The sequence below is a fragment of the Oreochromis niloticus genome, linkage group LG3 (assembly GCF_001858045.2).
Source record: "Oreochromis niloticus isolate F11D_XX linkage group LG3, O_niloticus_UMD_NMBU, whole genome shotgun sequence".
Classification (NCBI taxonomy): Eukaryota; Metazoa; Chordata; class Actinopteri; order Cichliformes; family Cichlidae; genus Oreochromis; species Oreochromis niloticus.
This window is the reverse complement of record NC_031967.2, coordinates 80,066,419-80,093,645: the sequence shown is the minus strand read 5'-3', so window position 1 is coordinate 80,093,645 and position 27,227 is coordinate 80,066,419. Positions and strand designations below refer to the sequence as shown.

Genomic DNA, 27,227 nt, shown 5'->3' with positions numbered 1-27,227 from the left:
CTATCGGGCTTGGTTAGCCTGTGGGACTCCGGAGGCAGCCAACAGGTATCGACAGGCCAAGCAGAATGCGGCTCGGGCAGTGGCTGAAGCAAAAACTCGGGTGTGGGAGGAGTTTGGAGAGGCCATGGAAAAATACTTTCGGACTGCCTCGAAGAGATTCTGGCAAACCGTCAGGAAAGCGGTGCTCTACCTGCACTGTGTATAGTGCTGGCGGAGCGCTGCTGACTTTGAATATTGTCAGGCGGTGGAAGGAATACTTCGAGGACCTCCTTAATCCCACTGACACGTCTTCCAAGGAGGAAGCAGAGTCTGGGGATGAGGGGAATGACCTGCCAATTTCCAGGGGCAAGGTCACTGAGGCAGTTAAACAACTCCTTGATGGCAGAGCCCCTGGTGTTGATGAGGTCCACCCCAAGTTCCCGAAGGCCCTGGATGTTGTAGAGTTGTCCTGGTTGACACGCCTCTACAATGTTGTGTGGAGATCAGGGGCAGTACCCCTGGACTGGCAGACAAGGTTGCTGGTCCCCATCTTCAAGAAGGGGGACCGGGGGGTGTTTTCCAACTACAGGGGGGATCACACTCCTCAGCCTCCCTGGGAAAGTCCATGCCAGGATACTGGAAAGGAGAGTTCGTCCGCTAGTCGACAGGTGCAGACCCCGGACACGCTAGAGAGATTTTATCTGGCCTGGGAATGCCTTGGTGTTCCCCCAGATAAGCTGGAGGAGGTGGCTGGGGAGAGGGAGATCTGGGCTTCTTTGCTTAGGCTGCTACCTCCAGCGACCCGGCCCCGGATTAAGCGGATGAAGATGGATGGATGGAATACGTAACGGCGGTACATGTATTGCATTATTCCCCAACACTGCTGATCAATAATCAAAGAACACACAGATAATAATAATGATAATAATAATAATAATAATAATAATAATAATAATGATAATGATAATACATTTTATTTGAAAGCGCTTTTCAAAACACTCAAGGACACTGTACACAGTAGAATAATAAAAGCAACATAAAAGCCAGCAGTTTACACAATCATAAAAGCATAAGACATAAAACAAATATAAAATAGCAGAGTGGAGAGGTTATGTGGGATAAGCTATTTTGAACAAGTGAGTTTTGAGTTGGAACATAAAGGGAGAGAAGGAAGAGATATTTCTTAAATCAGGAGGTAGGGATTTCCAGAGTTGAGGAGCAGAGCAGCTGAAAGCCCTGCTGCTCATGGTGGCAAGATGGGGGGAAGGGACAGAGAGTGAAAGGGAAGAAGAGCATCTAAGACACCGACATGGGATGGGCAGCTGAACCAGATCAGACAGATATGGAGGAGAGAATTGATGAATAGCCTTAAATGTGTATGAGTATTTTGAAATTGATACGATATTTGACTGGGAGCCAATGAAGCTGCTGCAGGACAGGAGTGATGTGATGGATAGAAGGGGTCCTGGTGGTAATACTGGCAGCAGAGTTCTGGATGCGTTGAAGCTTGTGGATGGATTTTTGAGTAAGACCAAAAAGAAGCAAATTACAATAATCAATCTGGGAAGTAACAAGGCTATGGACAAGAACACCAGTTGCATGTGGAGTGAGAAAAGGACAGAGATGGTTAATGTTGCGCAAATATGCAGACTGAGTGACATTATTAATGTGTGAATTGAAAGATAGAGTACTGTCAAGGATGACAACCAAACATTCCACAGAGGAAGAAACGAGACTGGCCAGTTATTGATAGTAACAGAGAAACTGTTGGTTCTGGATAATGTTGATTTAGTGCCTACCAAGAGGAGGTCGGATTTATTGGAGTATGGGACATACCGATGGAGGCTAGCCTACTGAGAAGAATAGAGCCAGAAATGGTGTCAAAAGCAGCACTCAGATCGAGAAGAATAAGAATGCAAAGTAAACCGGAGTCAGCTGCCATAAAAAGACCATTGGTTATTTTCTAACTGATTGATCTGCCATCAGAGGATTCTGTTCCTGATGTCCCTTATTTGATCCTGGTCCTGGACTCTCCCTGCAGTGGAGACACAAGACGGTCAGACACAGACACAGACACACACACACACACACACACACACACACACACACACACACACACACACACAAACCTCTGATTTTGAGCTGGACTGTCTTTCCTCTGATGCAGATGTTCTTAGTGTAGACATCACATCTGTATCTCCCACTGTCTCTGTGTGTGGGGTGTTTCAGGGTCAGACTGAGGTCTCCAGTTTTGAGGAGGTCTTTATGTATTTTCACTCGGTCTCTATATAGTAGGTGCAGCCTGTGAGGCTGGTCAGAGCCATTCTCGTACATATGGGCCAACATTAATGGATCACAATGTGACCACTCCACTTTAGCAGCCTCAGGCAGGTTTTCGTTGGTTTTGAAGGGCAGCTGTACAGACTCCGCCCCCTCCTCCACCTCCACATGGCAGTCTGAGAGGACAACAAACACAACATGAGCTATACAAAGGCTGCATCTCAATTCAAAATCTGCATCCTTCTGAGGCTGCTTTTGAAGTCTGATTACGTCACAACAACACAGGTTATGTCCAGCAACACTTAAAAAAGGGAACAACTCAATTATCTAAGCAGTTAATTAAGTGTTGCTGGAATCCCTGCGTTGTGAGTTTTTTTATCCTTTCCATGCATCTTGGAAGTAGGTGAAGTTGTGTCAGAAATGTTTGCTGCGATTACGTCACAGCGATGCGATGAAGTCTGTCCCAATTCGAAGGCTGCTCCAAATGCGGCCAACAAATGCGTCCTTCATTCCCCGAATTTGAAAGATGGGTCAGGTGTATCCTTGGTGGCCCAACCTATCCCAGAATTCTTAGCACAGCAGTGGGTGTGTATAATTTTTTTGAATAAAAAAACAAACAAACGTCTGATTACTGGTTTTATTTATTAAATACCTGTTTTTTGTGTTATCATTATGGCTGAATGTTAAATTAATCGTTCTAGTGTTGAGTGAACAATTTGATTTTTGTAGTTTTGTCTGTGTCACGGCTAGACGGTCCTCACCGGTCGCCTTGCCAATTTTTGTTGTGTTTGTGTGTACTTTGTGGTGTTCTCCTCTCCATCCTGTGCATGTGTGTTTGTATGCGGGAACATGTACTTCCGGAAGCCGTAGCATGGAACGGCAGCTGACCCGGGGGGAGTATCCTGAGCTGGAATCGCCGCACCTGTGCTTAATAACTTTGCCGGCTGCTACTAATCCGAAGCAGACCTATTTAACGGTGTGGTCGGGTCACAACCAATGCTGGAACGTTGAGCTAAATCGGGTAGCGTCGTTGCGATTAGTGTACCTAGTGTGTGAAGGAGAGAGAACGTTTAAGTTACCGTGCGTGTGTTTTTCTCATCTTTCTCATCTCCAATCCCAGGATCCAGGGATTGGAGGAGGAGCAGGCACAAGAAGAAGTTGTTTTGGATTATCACTGCACTGTCACCGCGGGGAGAAGTCACTGTATCACTGCACTGCCCTTTTGGATTACAGACTCGAACTGTTGCCTTATTTTTTCATTATATATAAATTCACTGTCACTCTGCAAGGAATCTCGCACCTGAGTCCATTAACCCTATTCACTATGATAGTCTGTGTTGGATATCTTTTGTTACTTTTCCTATGTAATGCGAAAATGGCCTATGATACTTTTGAGTTGACTTGAACTCATTTAGATTATTCATCATGTTGCACAACACACATCCAATTATAGATTTGTTTGGGAATATTTTAATAATTCTAAGCCTTTGGAGGAAGAAATTATTGTTCTGAAATATTATTCTGTTGGTGTTGATCATGAAAGAGTGTCTGTGAATGTTCTCAGTCATCCAGGTCATCGTAGTCTAAGGAGCTTAGAAAGAAAAGCATCTGGACTTCTTTAGGTTGCTTGAAGATGTTTCATCTCTCACCTGAGAAGCTTCTTCAGTTCTAGGGTCAAATGGTGGAGAGTCCCAGATTTAAACCCCACAAAGAGGGACAAAAGGAGCCCCTGATGATCCTCTACCTAATTGCATGAGCCAAGGTGTGAAAACGGGTGTGGATCACAATCAGCCAGGGTTTTGGGTGAGCTCATTGTTAAACCTGGCCCCACCTTGTCATGTGATTTCCTGAGGTCAGATGGCCCAGGGTGTGAGTGGGCGTTGAGGCGTCTGGGGAGGGAACTCAAAACTGGATTATAGATGGCAGACAGTTGGTGTCATAAACCACCACCTCTGTTCAAAGATGGTCGCTCACAGTGGACATAAATGGCTTCTTTCACTCCTCTTTCAAACCATCTGTCCTCTCTGTCCAAAATGTGAACGTTGGCATCCTCGAAAGAGTGACCTTTGTAGGGCTGGGTATCATCACTGATTTCTAGAATCAATTGGATTGGATTCGATTCTATTTGAATGTGGTAAATTTTGCCTCAGACATTCAGAAATATCATAATTCAGATCAGTACATTTACATATTTTTGTATCTATAAAAAGGAAGCTGACACACGCAAGACTTTATCAAAGGTGTGAGCATCACAGCAGACGCCTTTGTGTCAAAGTAGCTGAAGATAAAACACAGAAAAACATGAAGGTGATTTTCCTGGCCTGGGATTTTATAAAAATATTCTGCAGTACATCAAAAACGAAAGAAAACCATTAATCAACATATGAACGTTACCTCTGACGTTACAGCGGTTTTATTAGAGACACGGCTAAGCGTTTTGCATTTTGCATAATTTTAAAAAGTTTAAATTGGTTCAGAAGCCTGTTGAACGGCAGAAATTGGGTTTTCTTTTCGGAAGTAAGTAAAGGAATGAATAAACAGCAGCCGTCAGCGCTGTAAACTACAGTAGACTTGTGCGAAACAAGCAAGCAAATAATGCAGAAAACAGATTTTTAGATGGGAAACTGTTCTTGAAGTATACAGAGAGAGGAAGAGAGAGAGAGAGAGCTGTGCATGAAGTGTGATTTTATCGTGGTAGAAACTAAACAGTAAAAGTCAGAGGGAATTCATGACGATGTTTATGTGAAGCGTAGTTTGGATTGTCTTTTGCTGCTGGTTCAGTCAATATTGTTTGGAGAGAGATAAAACTAACAGCTTTAGAATCAGTGCAAAAAGGGAGTAAACACACAGCACGGACCCGCCGAAACATCAGAATCAGCGAGCAGTCGGCTTTCAGCCCTGACCGTGTCCGTGCAGTTGGGTGAGAAAGGCGACATCTCACTGCTTCTGATCCGTCGGCGGGTCTGCGCTTTGTGTTTACATCTTTGTGCAGAATCCGTGTACCTGCTCTCATTTACTGTTTTAGCTGTTTGGTGGTTGTTGAAATTTTGTGAGGTTTAACCTGAAATTCTGGCTTTTCGGGCAAAATAAATTTATATTAAAAAATCGATTCAGGATTTTAATGAATCGATATCACGTTATCCAAGTCAGAATTGATTTTAATCGATAAATCGATGATCAAAACCCACCCCTAGACCTTTGTCCTTTAGATGCAGATGGACTGCTGAGTCTTGTCCCATGGAGGTGACTCTTCTATGTTGTGTCATGCACTTGTGAAGTTGCTGTTTGGTCTCTCCAATGTACGTCTTCACCCGAAAACCAAAACTCCAAAACACAAACTTAACAATGTGGTGTATCCTGTACAGTGCAGCAAGGAATGCCCAGAAGTTCACAATGGAGAGACTAGTGGACTAGAAAAAGAGAGCATACTTTATTGGCTTCCTGTTAAATCCAGAATCGAATTCAAAATCCTGCTCCTCATATACAACATCTTAAATAACCAGACCCGTCTTATCTTAATGACCTTGTAGTGCCATATCACCCTATTAGAGCACTTCGCTCTCACACTGCAGGCTTACTTGTTGTTCCTAGAGTATTTAAAAGTAGAATGGGAGGCAGAGCCTTCAGTTTTCAGGCCCCTCTTCTGTGGAACCAGCTTCCAGTTTTGATTCGGGAGACAGACACTATCTCTACTTTCAAGATTAGGCTTAAAACTTTCCTTTTTCCTAAAGCATATAGTTAGGGCTGGACCAGGTGACCCTGAATCCTCCCTTAGTTATGTTGCAATAGACGTAGGCTGCCGGGGATTCCCATGATGCATTGAGTTTTTCCTTTCCAGTCACCTTTCTCACTCACCATGTGTTAACAGACCTCTCTGCATTGAATCATATCTGTTATTAATCTCTGTCTCTCTTCCACAGCATGTCTTTATCCCGTTTTCCTTCTCTCACCCCAACCGGTCGCAGCAGATGGCCCCGCCCCTCCCTGAGCCTGGTTCTGCCGGAGGTTTCTTCCTGTTAAAAGGGAGTTTTTCCTTCCCACTGTCGCCAAAGTGCTTGCTCATATGGGGTCATATGATTGTTGGGTTTTTACAGTGTGTATTATTGTAGGGTTTACCTTACAATATAAAGTGCCTTGTGGTGACTGTTGTTGTGATTTGGCGCTATATAAATGAAAAGGATTTGAAATGAGTGAGTTCGTCTTTTTTTCTAATTTGAATTGAATTTAGGCAAATTTTCAGGTTTTGAACCCTTCTGCTGGTTGAACATTCACTCACACTGAGGTGGAAGCCTGCTACTGGTGGAAAACCACTAGAAAACATTCAGTGGCATCATGGACTTTGTTTAGTTCCCTGATGTAGGCCTATGTGCTAATACATGTTCTTACAAAATTTAAAGGCATTGGAATTGTATTTTAAAAAGGGAGAACCTTGTAGCGTTTTTTTTTTAATATATATATAAGCCTATATGTATCCTTCCATAAGCACCTGAAATAGAAATGGGTTGAATCCTTTTCAACAACTGAAACCACATTTGTGATTAGGAACAAAGGATATTTAGATTCTGGACACAGACATGAGCATGGCTGAATAGCAAAAAATTAGAAGATGAAATGATGCGAGAGTCAGGAAGTCCAGGAAGTCTGTCATCAGTGACAAGGCAGGAAAAAAAAGACAAACAATGGATCAAACCTTTGACTTGGAGCACCAGCTTTTTTGATCCGAGGATCTTTCCACCGCTCCAAACTTTACAGATGAAGGTTCCACTGTCACAGTCTGTGGGGTATTTCAGGGTCAGACTGAGGTCTCCAGTTTTCAGCAGGTCTTCATTTATCTTTGTTCGGCCTCTGTAAAACTGGTCCTGTTCTTCGGACTGGTAAGAACCGTTTTCATACACGTGAACTGTTCTGGAGCTCCCATCTTTCCACTCCACTTTAGTATCTTCAGGTAGGTTTTCTATGGTTTTGAACGGCATACAGAAAGACACCACTCCTGAATCCACCTCCAACTGACAGTCTGGGAGGAAAACAAATACAAAATTAGAAATTCTGATTAGATGAGAGATGAGCTACTGTCATGAATATAGATGTCTAATAAAGCAGTTATTAGCACAGAGCTGATGATGACTATAATATATTTCTTAATCCTTTTGTATATAAGGTCATGGACTTATGATCAAAGTTCTCCTTAGTTTCTTTCCCTTATGAAGGCTCAGTGCTTTGCTTTATTTACCTCAGTCTCCCCAACAGTGCTCAAGATCAAAACTTCATCACCCTCGTTAGAGCTCTTAACTCCATCTGTTTCACTTGGATCTCTTACAAGCATTGGTCCTCCATTACTGTCTATCGTTAAAAGCTCACTGAGGCAAAGTTGTGTCCGGTCTTAGCATCTTGAGGTAATTGTCATGGTCCAGGTGATTGCTGGGTTCTTCCTCAGTGCCGACGTTTCTACCCGTGGGCAGAACCACCTCATCAACGCTGACAGGCTGTAACTGTATGTAATTTGATCTGCCGGCTTCTTAAGACCAACGCTCGCAATCACACTTTGCCAGATAGTCTGCAAACATGCAAAATCACTGGATACTGCTAAGTCAGTGCCCTAAACTGCCTGAAGACATAGTTGGTCAGATCGCAGTTTCTCTCACATGCTCACCTGACTGCATCCCCATCCAGCATTCTGATTCTCATGGATTTCATCATCGGATCACATGTCCTCTCACCCGGACCCTCTTTCCCTCTACTAAGCTACACCTCCGCCTGCTCCAAAGTACGACTGTTTTTCATTCACTATGTTCACCTTGAAATGGCATCCGAGCTTACTAGCTAACTCCTGTTTCCCTCGTTTACAGTGACTACTCCAATTTAACAGTGTTTCCTGAAAACCCTCTCCTGTCTGATCATTTTCTGATAACATCTGCATTTTCAATAATTGATTACACAGCAGTGGGGAGTAGAGTTTATTACAGTAGATGTCTTTCTGAAAGTGCTGTAACTTAGTTTAAGAATATAATCCACCCACTGTTATCATCTTCAATGCCCTGTACCAACATAGAGCAGAGCAGCTATCTGAACGCTACTCCAACAGAGGTCGATTATGTTGTTAATAATTTTACCTCCTCACTATGTACAACTCTGGATACTGTAGCTCCTGTGAAAACTAAGGTCTCAAATCAGAAGTACCTGACTCCGTGGTATAATTCTCAAACACGTAGCCTAAAGCAGATAACTCGTAAGCTGGAGAGGAAATGGCGTGTCACAAATTTAGAGGATCATCATTTAGCCTGGAGAAATAGTTTGCTGCTTTATAAGAAAGCCCTCCGCAGGTTTCTCTTCAGCACTGTAGCCAGGCTGAGAAAACTCAGAGCTCTACTGAGCCAACCATCCCTTTAACGTTAACTAGTAATGACTTCATGAACTTTTTCACAAATGAAATTTTTATCATTAGAGTAAAAATTACCAATAATCATCCCACAGATGTAATATTATCTAAAGCTACTTACAGTACCATTGATATTCATTTAACTGTTTTTCTCCAACTGATCTTTCTGAGTTAACTTCAATAATTACTTCCTCCAAACCATCAACGTGTCTTTTAGACCCCATTCCTACAAAACTGCTCAAAGAAGTCCTGCCATTAATTAATTCTTCGATCTTAAATATGATCAACCTATCTCTAATAATCGGCTACGTACCACAGGCCTTCAAGCTGGCTGTAGTTAAACCTTTACTCAAAAAGCCATCTCTAGACCCAGCAGTCTTAGCTAATTATAGGCCAATCTCCAACCTTCCTTTCATTTCAAAAATCCTTAAAAGAGTAGTTGTCAAACAGCTAACAGATCATCTGCAGAGGAATCAATCAATCAATGATTTAGTCGCCACATGCAGGTTGCCCTGTAGTGAAATGGGACACCCCCCCCCCCCCCCGACCTTACACACACAACACAGACAACACATGGGGATACAGGTCGGAGATCGGTAGCATTACAGAAAAACACTTAAATGTACATTACAATGGGAAGGTACAAGAGGAAAAAACAGAGACCTCTAGTCATGCTGGGCTCCTATGGGAGGACAGCATGAGAACAGGAAACAAAAAAACCCTCCTCTGCACAGAAAGCATATAAATGTCCACAGCACAACATTACGGAGCAGGTGACAAGCCACAGGGATGGGTGGGGGGTGAGGAATAATCCAAAGCAAACACAGCAGTCATCCTGCCCTGCGCTATTATTCCAGCGTGGGCCCAGACCTGCCGTGTTCCCCAGGAGCATCGAAGGCGTTTGGAATGGGAGGGGGGATGAGTGAGTGTATATCAGTGTATGTGTATGTGTGTGCGTGTCCAGAGTTCAGCTGAGACAGTGTCCTTCGCCCTGTCAGGCTAAGTAAACAGTCTTCCATTGAACTTCTCCAAGATGTAATCCAATTTGCGCTCAGAGGTGTTATTCTGAGTATTCACGGCAGCCGTAAGCTTCTCCAAGATCTTATCCGTGCTGCACTCAATGAGCCCATTCTGAGAACTCACACCTCGTCCCATCATTTCAATCCCAGCGGGCAGCCTTGTGGGGGTTTGAACAGCAGGTTCCGCTTTCTTAATAAGCCAGGGCCAAGCCAGCTCTGATCAGCAAGAACCCTGTTATCATGGTTCAGAATAGGTAGATATCTTCAGCGTCTTTAATCGACACTCCCGCCAGGCACACGATTCTCCATTTCTGCCACCCATCCATCATGTATCCGGCAGGGAAAGTACCACCCGGACACTTAGGCTCACCCGAGCCCAGACATCTCGTTGAGAAAAGGGTGTCAATAGCATTCAGGGACCAGTTGATCAAATCCATAATTCGCTTTTAGGTTTTAGAAACAGACTGTGAGAGAGTGTTCCAGGGAAAAGTAATACAAAAAACATGAGACTAGACAAGGACATAAGAGGCTAAGCAGGGAAGATAAGTGAAGTAAGTGCGAAGAAAAGTGCGACCGCCTTCGCCAAGAGAGAGAATGGCTTATTTGAAGAGTTTCCGTCAGGTTTCAGAGCTCATCACAGCACAGAAACAGCTTTAGTGAAGGTTACAAATGATCTTCTTATGGCCTCTGACAGTGGACTCATCTCTGTGCTTGTCCTGCTAGACCTCAGTGCTGCGTTTGATACTGTCAACCATAATATCCTATTAGAGTGATTAGAACATGCTGTAGGTATTACAGGTACTGCACTGCAGTGGTTTGTATCATATCTGTCTAATAGACTCCAATTTGTACATGTAAATGGAGAGTCGTCTTCACACACTAAGGTCAGTTATGGTGTTCCACAGGGTTCAGTGCTAGGACCAATTCTATTTACATTATACATGCTTCCCTTAGGCAGCATCATTAGAAGACATAGCATAAATTTTCACTGCTATGGAGATGACACGCAGCTCTATCTATCCATGAAGCCAGGTAACACACACCAATTAGTTAAACTGCAGGAATGTCTTAAAGACATAAAGACCTGGATGGCCGCTAACTTTCTGCTCCTTAATTCAGATAAAACTGAGGTTATTGTACTCGGCCCTGAAAATCTTAGAAATATGGTATCTAAGCAGATCCTTACTCTGGATGGCATTACCTTGGCCTCCAGTAACACTGTGAGGAACCTTGGAGTCATTTTTGACCAGGACATGTCCTTCAACGCACATATTAAACAAATATGTAAGACTGCTTTCTTCCATTTGCGCAACATTTCTAAAGTTGGAAAAATATCCTGTCTTTTAGTGATGCTGAAAAACTAGTTCATGCATTTATTACTTCCAGGCTGGACTACTGTAATTCACTATTATCAGGAAGTCCTAAAAACTCCCTGAAAACCCTTCAGTTAATCCAAAATGCTGGAGCAAGGCCCCGTCTAATCATAATGACCTTGTAGTACCACATCACCCTATTAGAGCACTTCGCTCTCGCACTGCAGGCCATATTTATTACTTCCAGTCTGGACTACTCTAATTCATTACTATCAGGATGTACTAAAAACAGTTAATCCAAAATGCTGCAGCAAGAGTACTGACAGGGACTAGAAAGAGAGAGCAGATTTCTCCTGTTTTGGCTTCCCTTCATTGGCTTCCTGTTAAATCTAGAATTGAATTCAAAATCCTGCTCCTCACATACAAGGTCTGAAATAATCAGGCCCCATCTTATCTTAATGACCTTGTAGTACCATATCACCCTATTAGAGCACTTCACTCGCAGTTTCCAGTTTGGATTCGGGAGACAGACACTTTCTCTACTTTTAAGATTAGGCTTAAAACTTTCCTTTTTGCTAAAGCAAAAAGTTAGGGCTGGACCAGGTGACCCTGAATCCTCCCTTAGTTATGCTGCAATAGACGTAGGCTGCCGGGGGATTCCTGGGGATTCCCATGATGCATTGAGTTTTTCCTTTCTCTTTACCTTTCTCACTCACTATGTGTTAATAGACCTCTTTGCATTGAATCATATCTGTTATTAATCTCTGTCTCTCTTCCACAGCATGTCTTTATCCTGTTTTCCTTCTCTCACCCCAACCTGTCACGGCAGCCACTCCTCCCTGAGCCTGGTTCTGCCGGAGGTTTCTTCCTGTTAAAAGGGAGTTTTTCCTTCCCACTGTCGCCAAAGTGCTTGCTTATAGGGGGTCATATGATTGTTGGGTTTTTCTCTGTATCTATTATTATAGGACATATTTTACAATATAAAGCGCCTTGAGGTGACTTTTGTTTTGATTTGGCACTATATAAATAAAACTAATTTGATTTGAATTGTTTCCCTCTGTGCGCCATTTAAGTTTATACTGTCATGGTCACCACACCCCTCGTTTGTGGCACCTGTATGTAATTTGCTGGGAGGCTCTTAAGACCAGCGTTCTCAAACATTCCTCGCCGGAATGTCAGCTAACCCACGTTAGTGAGAGTCATAGCTCGGTAAACCCTGTTTTGCTGTTTTCGTCAAGCTAACCCTGTCTACTTGCCTCTGCAGCTTCACGGTGGATTGGATCTTGCTGCCTGTAACCACTCAACTCCCCGTCGCTGGCCTGCTTACTATTCTCGGCGCTATTCACCTGCCTGCCTCCCTGCCCAACACTTCACAGTGAGTGTACACAAACTGGTTTAGCCTCACTCGGACCACTAATCCCCTCCTAGCCTCGCCGTCAACCCAGACAAGTAAGACTATGTATTTTGTTGCCACCACTTCTTGGACTGCTGCGTGGGGCTCGCATTGCCTCTACACTCCTTTCATTACAGTGACTCAGAGAAACCCTGTGGCCCTGTACCTTGTATGCCTGCTCCGGAAAATCCCAAATAACCTGCCCAGCCCGATAAAGAGACTATTTCCTTTGGACTTTGCTGCTGCACACGCAGTGAGATTCTTGTTTACTGGTTTAACAATTATTTTGGAGATAGTCTAGCCAGGACTTGTTTACTTTCTCAGCATCCCTAGTAACAGCTTTACCTGCTAGCCCTTGCCAATCACAGTGTGTTTGTAGCTATAGATTCTTAGTACCATAATCAGAAACTTTATGTTAGTAGGTAGCCAGTGTTCAGAGGTCTATGTTTTCCCTCTCGCCCTTAGTTCACGTATAGCATTTTTGTTTCTTTTTACCTCCTTCGTGGTGTGCCATTTTTTGAGTGCCAAAATAAATTGTTCGTTTGCACTATACCTCCGAGCCTCCGTGTGGTGTCTGCATTTGAGTCCACTTACCTGTGTCTGGTCGCCCGGTCGTGACATATGGTTTATCTTTGAAGTGCTCCTTGCCTTTCTGTTTGCTCTGTGTACCTACACGAACTCTGTAAATAAAGTCTTTTGTTCTCAGATCTAGTGTTTCTGAGTGAAAAATGATATGGAATGGAATGCCTTGAAAGACAGGCCAAATTTCTGTCTAAAAAGGTGGAGGACTTGGAAGGAAGAAGTCGGCGTAATAACATCCGAATCCTCGGCATCCCTGAGAAAGAAGAAGGTACAGATGCACGTACTTTCATGGAGAAGTTTATATGGGACATTTTGAAAATCCCCCCTCCTGTCCTGGAGAGAGCGCACAGGATAATCACAAGTCAAACCAATCGAGAACTTTTATAATTAAGTGCTTAAGTTACAGAGATCGTGAATGCATCATGAAAGCCGCTAGGACGACAAAAGAACTGACGTATAAGGACAACAAGATAGCCTTCCTGCCGGACCTGCCTGCAGAGACATATAGACAGCAGCGTCAGTACGATGGTGTGAGGAAGAAGCTGCGGGAGATTGGACTGTGGAAACATCGGATCATTTATCCAGCGAGGCTGCTTTTGACCAACGAGGAACGTACGCATGTATTCGATACACCAGCAGACGTGGACGCCTACATTAAGAGCCTCAATCAAGTACAAGATGTTTGATAAGGTATATGATGGTAGATCACTAATTCTGTTCTAACTGTATTTATGAACCACACTGGACAGAACAATTTATTATATTGCCAAAGGGTTGTTATAACAAAGCTGGGTTGTTTTGTTCTCTTAACAAGAGTTACTAGTAATTTCACTTATTGTGTCAAATGTGTGAGAGTAAAAACTTGACAAGGTGGATTTATTTCTATTGTTATTATTATTATTATTATTTTTCTTTAGTTAAATTCTTTTATTTAATTGTAATTACTCTAACAACTGTTGCTAAACTTGGGTGAATAGTTCCTTGGTTTAGGGTGGACATGTTCCAAGAAGTGGGCGGAAGTACTTTTGGGGTTAAGGGATGCCTGTATGTTCTTACACAGGCTGGGGTGTGGGAAGGGTTGCTCTCTCAAATCGGTAAATTCTCAACATGGTACAGTGCTTTTCTTTTGTACATATATGTGTGTATTTATGTAATAGTACAGCTTTAACATATGTGAATATATATGGCAGAAGTATTGATTGACTGTGTTTCTTGGAACTGCAGAGGTCTGCGTAAGTTAGTAAAAATAAAACAAATCATTAGTAGGAAAATCAAAGAATCAGCGGTCCTGTTGCTCTATTTTCACCTGTTTAGCAGGAGTGGGGCAGGCGGAGATTTGCCGTGGTGCAGGTGTGTCGCAGCTGTCATATGAGTGGAAGAATCCAGGAGTTTCTCTGTGAATTTCACATTCCCGTATGGTAGCGCACTCGGTGCTTGTACGGAAGTTTAGGGGTTTTTTTCGCTGTAAAAAGAAGTTTTCTTCCCACGCACAACGGACACTAATGTTTTTGTCACTTTTTACGGAATCAAACTCAAAGTAAGGTCAGTACTTCCACGCTTTAAACGCTGCATGCTCATACTCTCTCCCGCACTTGATATATTATCCATTGATCTCTACACAACTGTTGCCACGAACGTCGCACTCGCTTACGTCATTGTCAAGAGCCACTCTTGCAAAAAAAATCACAGTTTTAGTAACGCAGTAACGCAGCGTGCTCACAGGAAAGTAACAGTAATCTAATTACCTTTTTTGCAATAGTAATTAAGTGTGCCTATGTAATGGCACACTTATTACTATTCAACAGATTTATTATTCGTAGTATTATTATTATTTTTCTTCCGCCTGAAATTATGAACTAGTGAATCTAGTCCCTTACTTTACTCTTTACTTGAAAAAAGTAATTGTATTGCAATAACGCGTTACTGCCCATCTATGGTGCAGACGTCCGCTTTTCCCTTTTTGTTACCGGGTGGATTTCAAGCGCACTTCAAAGAAGTCTAACAGGAAGGACTCCTCAGCTGTGGAGTCTCCAGCTGTCCACGCCCACATCAGAGTAGTACCAAGGCTTTAACCAGGCTTTTATTGTGAAACACTGAACTTGTGAAAAAGTCAGCCTGAATATCTCCAACTGTGACGTTTCCTCTGAAGCAGCAGAATTCAAAATGTGCTACGTGTTATTTTGTAAGAGAAGAAGTCAGAGAGTGAGATGGCAACTATCCCATGGGAAAGGATGAAAGAGACAGAGAGAAGACACATCCACGGAGGAGAGATATGGAAGTAACATGTAGCAGCTGATGAAGATGGTCAGACAGACGGGCTGGGCACACAGAGGACTTTATGATCTGTTCTTAAATTCAGTCCAACATGGATCATTTCTGCTCAGAGTCCAATCATCTCTGGAAACTTGCCACTGAGCTTACATGGATTTGACAATCAGCTGTGACATAGGAAAACATGAGGTGGGAAACTCTGGAGAAGATTTTTTTTTCTCTACAGGGGAGGCTCGCACATCTAATCTGCTCACAATCACTCAACTCACTTCAACAACATGCTGACTCAGTCACTGATTTGGACTAAACTAACTAAACTATTGATGTTATCAAAACTTGAATTATGCCAGAGGTTTTTATTTTGAAGTTATTTATATTATTTGAATGGATTGAATATAGATTTAAACTAAAAGCTTTCAGAGAATAAACTCCTACATGACCTATAACCTTTGACCTGTATCCACAGCACTGACCTCTGACTTTCAGCTCCACCTTTCTCTTCAGCAGGATGTTTCCCTCCCTGCTGTAGACGGTGCAGGTGTAGGTGTCTATGTCATAGTCTGTGGGGTATTTCAGGGTCAGACTGAGGTCTCCAGTTTTCAGCAGGTCTTCATTCATCTTTGTTCTTTTTCTGTAAGCCTGGTGCTGTTCTTCAGTGTGGTCAGAGGCGTTCTCATACATGTGGATCTTGCTGTCATGTAAGCACTTCCACTCCACCTTAGCGTCTTCAGGCAGCTGAAGTGTGATTTTGCAGGGCAGCTGCACAGACGTAACCCCTGAATCCACCTCCACCTCCACCTGGGGGACTGAGAGGATAACAAAGCACAACATGAGCGTGGGTGGAGACATTTGTGTTGACTCTAACAGGCCGAATGCTGCTGCTTCACTGGTAATTCAGTTCAATTCATTTTTATTTATTCAGCACCAAATCACAACAACAGTCTCTTCAAGGTGCTTTATATTGTAAGGTAAACCCTGATGGTGCTGCCTAAGTGAAGGATGTATAACGTAAGCAGAATCGGTCCTAGCACTGAACCCTGTGGAACATAATTAACCTTAGAGTATGAAGAGGACTCTCCATTTACATGAGATAGATATGATACCGACCACTGCAGCGTAGTACCTGTAATACCTACAGCATGCTCGAATCATGCTAATAGAATATTTTGGTCAACAGTATCAAACGCTTCACTGAGATCTAGTAGGACAAGCACAGAGATGAGTCCACTGTCAGAGGCCATAAGAAGATCATTTGTAACCTTCACTACAATACAATACAATTTTATTCATATAGCACGTTTAAAACCAGGGGGTACACCAAAGTACAGTAAGGAATAACGGTAAATGATTACACTGAACAGTAAGTCATTAAAACAAGGTACAACAGAGAAAATAGAGAAACATTTAGAAGCTAGTAGAAAAATTGCTGCCAAATCGCCCCGCTTGCCTGTGCTTCGAGATGTACTAACAGAGACTTGGAGGAGAGAGACCTAATATTTAATAATCCGCATTTCACTGTTTTACTCTTTGGTTCAGGTGTGGATACTGTATTGTTCTTTCTTTGTGATTTTTTATGTTTAAGTTGTTTATTGCTGGTTTTTAGTTTGTTTTTTGTCTGTTTGGGAGCTGACACAGTCTCTGTGGAGATGGGTTTTTGGGGGGGTAGCAGGAGGAGAGACGCGTGTAAGACTGCAACTCTGTTTCCTGGTCCCAACTCTGGATAGTCATATTTTGGGGGGGTTTAATAAATTGGTCCATATTTCTAGAAATGAGAGCTGGTCCATCCAAAGTGGGATGGATGCCGTCTCTCCTAACAAGACCAGGTTTCCTCCAGAAGGTTTGCCAATTATCTATGAAGCCCACATCGTTTCTGGGACACCACTCAGACAGCCAGCAATTTAAGGAGAACATGCAGCTAAACATGTCACTCCTGGTCTGATTAGGGAGGGGACCAGAGAAAACTACAGAGTCCGACATTGTTTTGGCAAAGTTACACACGATTCAATATTGATTTTAGTGACCTCCGATTGGCGTAACCGGGTGTCATTACTGCCGACGTGAATTATGATCTTACTGTATTTACGTTTACCCTTAGCCAGCAGTTTTAAATTTCCTTCAATGTCGCCTGCTCTGGCCCCTGGAAGACAATTGACTATGGTTGCTGGTGTCTCTAGCTTCACATGTCTGAGAACAGAATCACCAATTACCAGAGATTGACCCCCGGCGGGTGTGTCGCCGAGTGGGGAAAAACGGTTAGACACATGAACAGGTTGGTGGTGTACCTGGGGCTTCTGTTTAGGACTATGCTTCCTCCTCACCGTCACCCAGCCGCCCTCTTTCCCCAGCTGCTTGGGGTCTGCCGGGGAACAGCTACCGGGGCCTACGCTATCTTCGGCTGCACCAGCTACAGGGGCCTGGCTAGCTACGGGTGAATGAAGGGTGCGAAGCCGAGTCTCCAATTCAGTAATCCTGGCCTCCAGAGCTGCAAATATGCTACAGTGTATTTTTTGCATAAAGGTATGAAATAGTATAGGTATAAAATAAAATATAGTTATAGTTATAAAGGTATAAAACAGAATAGCTTTAATGTTTTTTCTTTAAAATTTGAGTATGAACTTCTACAAAATGCAGCAAGACATATAAAAAACAGTTTTATTATAAAATACGCTCTATAAAATTCATATCGGTATCAGCGGATATCAAAATTTATGATATCGGTATCAAACATCAAAAAGTGTATTTAAATCGTGTATTTAAAACTACAGCTGTGCTGGTATGGTTAGCGAGACTGCTTGTCAGTGCACTGTTATGGTGTCTGTCTCCCAAGAATGCTTGTGTTTAGTATTAAAGGTATTAGCTTCGTGCTAATCGGTATCTGCAGGCTTTATTAATTAAATTTCCATAACATCGTGCAGAAAAATGTTCAGTGTTCTATGGATCAATATTACTGCTGCACATGTTTAAGGCTGAGCTCTTTTCAAATCCTTTCTATTGTGTTGAATCTGCAGTAATGCATCATATTCTATAAAATCATATGTTTGTAGTGGCTGTCCTGTGAGGACCACGTATCTCTAAATAAACAGCTGTTAATGAGCTGACAAACACAGGCCTACAGCTGGATTTGAAAAAGTCCATTCAATAGAAAATCAACAATCACAGCTGGATTCAAAGGCTTGAGCTCTGTGTGACATGGTTACCTGTCAGTATCTACAGGGGGATTCAAATATGAAGGAAACATGAAGGTGGTGCATTAGAAAAACTGCTGCTTTCAAGTGCAGAGCAACAAACTATTTGAACTGATCCAACTTTATTAACACAGACAAAGATTTGTGGATCAGCTGCTGTTTGCTGCTATAGATATAATCCAGCTGATGTGGGAGAACTACATGTGACACTTTGATGCAGCAATGAATCTGACTGATTTCTTTCCATTTTCAAAGGTTGATGCATCAGTTAAAGTCCTTAAAAAGCTCAGAAATAAAGAGAAAGGTTGGTTAAAGCAAAGAGAGGCACTGGCAGCATTTAAGACACTAAACAAGAGAAACAGATCAGAGAACATCAGACTGAATAAGTGGAATAAAGTGAAACAGAGAACTAACGCTCCCTAAGAATGGAGCTGTCAGAGGAAGAGAGCAGCAAACTGAAAGTCTCTGTTAGCTGCAGAGCTCTGAAACTTCTCACAGCTTTGGATGATAACATGGAGAAAGGATGTGGAGATTTTCACAGCTCTGCTAGAAATCATCTTCTAGTTATTGTGACTCAGATATAACTGATTATAGATGAGGACCAAAGAAGGTTTTTACTGAGATTTGAACTGACTTAGCTTAGCCTGTGTTTTAGCCACATGCTAAACAAACACATGTTCAGAAACTAGAAGATGTTACCTTTCAGATGAAGTCTCACAGATGAACTTTGCTCCTACAGTTCATCTGCTGAAGCTTTTACATTTGGGTGGAAATCAAATAAAAATCAGCCAAAAACATCAGACATGCTAACACTGTAACATTATTGGATGGAGCCACTGAGACTGAACCACCATCATGAGTCTGACCTCTGATCTTTCACCTGTATCTACAGCACTGACCTCTGACTTTCAGCTCCACTTGTTTCTTCAGCAGGATGTTTCCCTCCCAGCTGTAGACGGTGCAGATGTAGGTCTTTGTCTCTGTGGGGTGTTTCAGGGTAAGACTGAGGTCTCCAGTTTTCAGCAGGTCTTTATTTATCTTTGTTCGGTTTCTGTAAACCTGGTGCTGATCGTCAGGCTGGTCAGAGCCGTTCTCATACACGTGGACCTTCCTGTGGTAGATGGAACCTTCCTTCCACTCCACTTTAACGTCTTCAGGCAGGTGAAGTGTGGTTTTGCAGGGCAGCTGGACAGACTCCACCCCTGAATCCACATCCACCTTGTAAACTGAGAGGAAAAAAGCACAACATCAGCTGTAGTAAAAGTAACTCTCCATCGTATGGCTTTTGGCACATAATTTATTCCTGTTCTTCTCTATCTCAGCGCGGCTTTTGATTCCATTTATCACAATATGCTCCTACAGAAACAGGAACGCACTGTTGGTATTAAAGAAATTATGCTGTAGTGGTTTCAATCATATATATCTAATAGATTCCAATTTGTTCATGTAAATTAGGATCCTTCTTCACTTCTTCACTCACTAAAATTATGAAGTTCCATGAATATGAATATTGTATATTCATAATTGAATATACAATTTCAGCACCATAAGGCGCACCTAAAATCCTTTAATTTTCCCAAAAATTGTCAGTGCGCCTTATAATCCGGTGCACCTTACGTATAAATTCTGCTTGTGCTGCTCACTGACCTCGAACCAATTTTATGTGGTACACAGCGCTCAAAAATGTGTCAAACAATGTTTTAGTATGACTTTGGTAAGCTATGAAGCCACGTTGTTTGATGGATTGTCAGAGCATTACGGCTACCATAGTCAGGCGCCTCGCAGAGTAATCTGGGTCCAAAACTCCATCCACTTCAGGTCCCAAAGTCAAACGAACACTGCGGCATCACTGAGAGTTACAAACTGTCTAAATTCTTTCATCGTTAATAAGATGATCAGTAGGGTTGCCAACTCCCTGAAAAATAAATAAGGGACTCCTCATGGCCAGGGCCGGGTGACCACCCTTCCCAGTGTGGTGAATTTTGTAGCTCTTTTTTGTGTGTGTGTGTGTGTGTGAAATTGTTTTTTTAACCATTTGACTTGAATTTGATTTAAGTAGATGCATATTCTTTGTGATATGACCATATGGGAAACAAATGATCATTTAGCCATTTATTTTTAGCTCAAACTGACAACATTAACACAATAAAACAGGTCTCTTTCTTAAACAGAAGCCTGTCATGCTTAACTTTTGAGAATGTAAGTAAATCTTTCTTTAAAAGAACTCTGTCCTGCTTAACTTAAAATTATATAAATTAATAGAAAACAATAGAACGAAAAACATTCTTGTAACAGTGCACATTTAGTGCATTTAGTACAATTGGCTTCAGCTGAGGTATTATTTCAGCTTTTCTAACGCTAATCAGCTGCTGCCGTTTGTAAACCCGCTTGTTCCCATGATTACGCATCATAACTCATCATCATTATTCATCTATGTATTACTTTTATGTATTAGTCATCTATTTGTTGTAATCATCTATCCTTGCAGTTGTTTATTACACAAAATAAATTATATTATCACACTTCTGGCCACATAGCGCTGATATTAATAATAATAATAATGCATTGGATTTATATAGCGCTTTTCAAGGCACCCAAAGCGCTTTACAATGACATTATTCATTCACGCTCACATTCACACACTGGTGGAGGCAAGCTACGGTTGTAGCCACAGCTGCCCTGGGGCAGACTGACAGAAGCGAGGCTGCCATATCGCGCCATCAGCCCCTCTGGCCATATTCACTGCACATGCCCATATTAACCTTAACCAGAGGGTTTAAAAAAACAAACCAGTGTTTACATACCATATCTGCTTCTGCCGTGGCCTGGTGGACAAAAAATTGGTTAAGGGTTCCCCGAGCTTTCACGCCCCTCATGTTCTTCATGTGCCCACCATTAGAAGCATGCCTATGGAAAAAGTGCACCGGCACACAGTGCAGTGCGCTTTATAGGTGTTATCGTGCACTTTTCCAGCCAGGTGTTTAACTTTTCCCATTCCTCCCTGTACCTTTGCAGCCTTTTTTTTCCTTTCTCTGAGGGGAACAAACATTGCTGGTCTAATGCTGGTCTAATGCTGGGCTTACACTGTGAGATTTTTGGCCCATTTTGAGCCGATTTTTGAGTCGTGCAATCGTTTTGGTGATCGGACCGATTTTGGCCTTCATCGTGTAGTATATGGGGGGTAATGAGAAGCGATTAATGCTGGTCGTGAGGATTTCACACCTCACGAACACATAAACGTTGGTGAAAAAGATGGAGCAGCACGGCTGTGCAGCGTGTGAGCTGGACACAAGTGATGGAGGCACAACTTGTAGAACTTTGGAAAGCTCATCTGAACCTTTTCGATGTGGCCTCACAAAATTATTACGACCACAACAACCGTAAAAATAGTTGGATCTACATTGCTGCTCAATCACAGCTGCCTGATCAATGTTTTTCATTAGCAATTTAGCAAAGTTGATGGTGGTGGTGTGCGTGTCTGTGTGAGTGAAAGACAGAGAGGGAGAGCGAGCGACAGAATTTCTGTTATAACCTTCATTTTATGGAGGCACAGTGTGAGCACTCAGGTCGCATCAGAGCATCGGGCCGTATAGTGTGAGACCTGCATCATGACCTACGAACTTATAACCCCTGCGAGTCAATTGTGCAGTTTGAGCAGGAGCTGAATAATGCGACTAAAAAAAATCGCACAGTGTCTGCCCAGCTTTAGGTGTACTGTCGTCCGAGACTTGCACCGCAGTGTCGGCGTTTGTTTCCCTGTTGGCCATGCTTCTTGTTGTGGTCATCTGTTGTCTTCCGGTATTTTCTCTGTAAGCGACCTTTCCTCGACCAATGAGCTAAGCGGTAATCTGAATGGTCATACTCGAATTGTCATAAGTGTGCTGTCAGCTCATTGGTCACAAAGCAGGAGAGGGGCTGGGAATTATGTTTTCAAACAAAGCATTAATTCCATTAACATTTATAGACTACTTTTGATTCTCACTGTATTACGGGACAAAGTGCGTCCCTTTTCAGCTCAATACGGGACGTGTACTTTTGTTTCTAAATACGGGACGATTCCATTTTTCAAGGGACGGTTGGCAACCCTAATGATCAGTGTTACAAGTTACAAGTTAGTAGGAAGTTAGCTCGCTAGTTTCCACCTAATCATGACATACCATGTTCTGACTGAGAGATTTCTGAAAAAATTCAAACGTACAGCTCTGCTATCACTTCCGACATAATACAGAAAACTAAACAGCAGTGACTATTGTAGGGTTACTGAAGTTGGACTAGCTGGTATATAATGAACTGCTACATGATCGCTAGCAACACAGCTATGTTAGCATAACATAAACACAGTGAAGCTGGAGGAATAACGCTAACTTTTTTCCACTCAATAAAAGTAAACGGGAGGGTTCCTGATGGTTAGAGACAAATGCAATAGCATGGCAGGATGCTGTAAACGGACCAAACTTCAGTCAGGAGAACAACTGAGATAATCCATCCACAATATGAAGTTAGTCATTAATATACTGCAACAACATGGGAATAGAGCAGCTGTGACAGAATTTAACATGAATGAATCAATGGTACGGAAGTGGAGGAAGCAAGACCAATGAGTTGAGTAAAGTTTGACTTATCTGACTTTTTTTTAACTTAATGCGCCTTATAATCCAGTATGCCTTATGTATGAAAACAGACCTGTTCCTCAACAGAGTGCCTTATAATCCGGAAAATACAATATCAGTTGATATCCGGTCACCAGCACACATCTTAAAAACCGCTGAATTTTAGTTCTCAGTGAAGGTTAAACACTGGACTTATTTAACTCAGGTTCTGTCTGTCGGGTCACCTTTACTGATTTATTCACAACTGAGCAAATCAGTTTGGCTCAGACTAAAGTGTTATGACTTCATAGTTTTACTAAAGTTTAAAGTCTCACTGGAGCACATGTTGGACTGAATCATTCACTTGTTTTTTTTAATGTGATGTTCATATGTGTTAGGCTTCTTTAACCTTGAATTTTGAATTCAAACTAACAAAAAAAGATTATACAAGGAGGAAAGAAAACATGAATTTCGACTGAGAGGAGCAGCGTTTGAACGTGGATGTTGATGCTGTTCGTGTAGAATCAAGCCCATCCAGGAATAATTACATAATGTTTTTAATATTTATTTAGATGTATTCTAAGCACCAGCTGTCTGTTAGAATTTAAGTCCCCTAAAATAAAAATAAAATCAGATTTACCCAACAAGTTAAATTAAAAGGTAAATCTAAATTGCCTATTGGTGTGAATGTCAGTAGAAATGTCTGTCTCCCTGTGTGACCTGACCAGTTGCACCCTCCCTGTCATCTTAAGGTAGCTGATAGGCTCCAGCCCACCTGTGACCCTGACATGGATAAGCGGAAAAGAATGTATAGATGGAGGGATGGAGAATCAGATTAACATCTGATTTGTGTGTGGTTTAAAAAACATTTAGCAGATATTGGTGTTTCAGTGATGTTACATTTAACTGTAGAAGGCTTTTTAGAAACTATGAAACACATCGCGCAGACTTTTGGATGCTAGAAGACAACTAATAATGCTCATAAATGAGACTAACGGCAGAAAGTTGTCCTGTGTGTTGTTAACTGCCCCTGTTGTTCCAGGTGAGAGATGGTGGTGTGGAGCACTGCAAAAAATGCGTCTTCAGTTGATCTGTTAGCTCTGTATGCGAACTGGAGTGGGTTGAGTGTGGGTGGAAGGCAGCACATTATGTGACGCAGGACCAGTTTCTCGAAACACCTCATTAAGACTGCTAATGTTGGTTCGCTTAGGCAATTTTAGGCATGGCCGGTACAGGAATGGGACAGTGAAGCATTCAAGATCTTGGTGAAGACCCCAGCCAGCTGGTCTGTACATTCTTTTCGGACCCTTCTGGCCACCCCATCTGGACTGGTGGCCTTCCTGGGGTTCACTGTCCTCACCTCACCTCATGTTCCTGCTGCATGAGGCTTGGGCTGCTGCTGCTGTCCGATGTTTGAGCTCTGGCTGCCTCTGTTTCCTTTACCTCAAAGCATACAAAGAAGTGGTTCAGCTCCTTCGCAAGGGTTGCGGTACCTTCAGTCAATGTGGTATTTCCAGGTTTGTAGTTGGTTAGGTGCTGAACCTCCTGTCATACGTTGTTCATAAGTTGTTGTTGGTCTTAAATCTTCCTCTTCTGCACTGACGGTGAACCGTGTGGCATGCTAACTCAATAGCGTAGTCTGGGCTTGATGGCTGCAGCCAAGTGTCTGTAAGTAGTATAATGCTGCTGTCCCGTACACACTTGTTGAAGTAGTCTGTAATCTTAATTCGTTGATTTTATTGGTTATGGGCCTAATGTTGGAAAGGAAAATACTCTGAAGCAATTGCTTAAATGGTTGTTTCTTTATCCATGCTAGTGCACCCCCCCCCCCGCCAGCCATGCTTTTGAGACAGAGACAGAGGCTGAAAGGCACGGCCTAAAATATGAAACAGGAAAAGAGCACCGTGTAATCTATGTATTTCAACAAAATAACTGTATTCTGAATATCACCATTTTAAACAGTAAGTGTAAAGGAATACAGTTACTCATATTTTGTATTTTAAATATATAAAAAAACAAAGCACCAAATGTGAGGAGCAGTGAGCCGCTGTATTAGGGGTGTCGCCATCTTAGCTATATAACTTCAGGGTTAACTCTGGGTTAGGTGTTTCCTGTGGTTCTTACCACAGTACATCACCATGGTAACGTATGCTGCAACCCTTACCTGCTCTGGAACAGGTTAAATTCCAGATTAATTTTACATATATGATCTTAATAGAGGACACAGACACTGTAATTGTTGACCTCATATCAAATGTGTACGTAGACTGAATCTACGTGCAAAGTTTGTTTTTATATCTAGTCTTTGCTCGCAAACCTTTAAACAGCAGTGAGTCTGCAGCTGAGAGAATACAAACTTAAGCTGAGCAGGTTTGATAGTTTCTCTTTAATTTCAAGTTAAGTTAAAAGTTCCAGGAAGGTTGGAGGGACAGGTGTGTGGAGTTAATGAGGACTGCCTCTCTTCTGCCGTGATATAGTCAAGCTGGAGCAGAGAGTAGAGGGGAGAGTTGGCATGCAGCTGGGAGTGTGTACGTGCCGAACCGAACGACAAAGAAACTGCCAATGGTGTGTTACATAAATGAAAGAGAACATAAACTCTGTATCTGTTTAAGTATAAGAGCCCTTTGTTTGGGTGGACCGCTAGACTCCTAGCACCAGCTTTGGGGAGTCGTTCACAGGGTCATATCTTGACACACACACACACACAAGCATGCCTATAGGTACACAGACAAGGTATTCCTTGTTCACATGTATGCTTGTCTAAAACGTCATATATTAATGAACTTATGCATAGTCATGTAACCTCAATAAAGAGCAGTGTTACGAGGGAGCAGACGAGAGCGACTGGGGTTCGATTGGAATGAACCGCGCTCGTCACAGTTCTCTCCCTCGTGCACAAGATCAAAGAGCTCTGCTTGGTGTCCAATCCTTTTTGCTGTCGTAGTAGATTTTGTAGATTTTTGTTTAGCACATGTTCGCCTTTGTTTGAGTTTTGTGTTTATATTTATGTTTATGTTTACCAGCCAAAATAAATGATTCACTTTTGTTTAACCCCTGTTTTGCCTCCCTGCATATCTGCAATTGGGTCCACCTTTTCACATCTTTGAACAGTCAGCTCCTGCTGACTGTGACAATCAACATTATCTCTTTTAATAAAGATTATGTACTCATACACAATCCAGTGAAATACACACACTGTTTAGTAAAGTCATGTTGTGGAGCTGTTTCACTGATCAATGACTGAGTCTGAAGGAGGTTTTCTGACTTCTGGAACAAACCTGGAAGTTTCTCTTCAGCTCTCTGTATCAGCTGTTTGTAACTCTCAACTCTTTCAGCTTCTGGAACAAGTTTGTGTGAGCCACAGTCAAGGAGCCACCAGAGGACACCTGCTAACCATCGGCATTATGGGTAGTGTAGTAGGAGACACTCACCTGACATGAAATACTGCTGAAAATGAAATAAAAGAACCCCAGAGACAATGAGAACAAGAACCAGAAGAACCAGGAGAACCAGGAGAGCTTTGGCCCAGGTTGGAAACCATTCTGTGGAAAAACACAAAGAACTATGTGACCTTTGACCTTTGACTGAACAACAATAATGAATTAGATTATAGTCCTGTACGTCAATCATAGAGCCAAAATTGTTTTTTCAGACAGTGTTAAAATAATTAAAAAATAAACAATTCTGAGTGATGTCAGAAAAAACAGGTGCTTTTTTTCTGACCTTTGACCTGTAGTTGTATGTTTGTCACTGTCCTTTGTCCTCCTGTCCTCTTGTCTTTGATGGAGCAGGTGTAGGTGGCACTGTCAGACAGTTGGAGGTTGGTCAGGGTCAGGCTGAGGTCTCCAGTTTCCAGAGCGTCAGTCTTCATGGATGTTCGGCCGCTGTAACGCTGGTTTTGATCTTTCAGTTCGTCTCCTTGAGGCTGACGCTGGTGGACGGTTGGAGGACTGAGGTCAGAGCGACTCCACATCACTGAGGGGTCAGTCAGATCAAAAGTGGGAAATTCACAGGGTAGGATGAATGAGTCCCCCTCATACAGCTCCACAGTCAAAGCATGCTGGGAAACTGGGGAGAGACAGGCAGAGATTTCATGTGTCACTATGAGGTAAAGATCAAGTTTAGACACATTTACAAAAGTCAGAAGACAGAATGACAGAAACATTTAGCAACTTAACAACTTACAAATAAAAAAAAGAGGTCAGACTGCAGGTCAGAGGCAGGAAGTGTATCTAACAAA

General features: G+C 42.4%; 1 protein-coding gene across 1 annotated transcript; it reads right to left on the bottom strand.

Moving 5' to 3' along the window:
- Positions 1-1,987: 1,987 nt before the first annotated feature.
- LOC112846024 (uncharacterized) lies at positions 1,988-26,971 on the bottom strand. The gene is made up of 6 exons (XM_025905242.1): positions 26,711-26,971; positions 26,419-26,529; positions 19,298-19,624; positions 7,103-7,273; positions 2,353-2,435; positions 1,988-2,014 (listed from the first exon to the last, which is right to left on the bottom strand). Exons 1-6 carry the CDS (start codon positions 26,958-26,960, stop codon positions 1,988-1,990), a joined length of 969 nt encoding a protein of 322 aa, XP_025761027.1. The 5' UTR covers positions 26,961-26,971.
- Between the last annotated feature and the right edge of the window lie 256 nt (positions 26,972-27,227).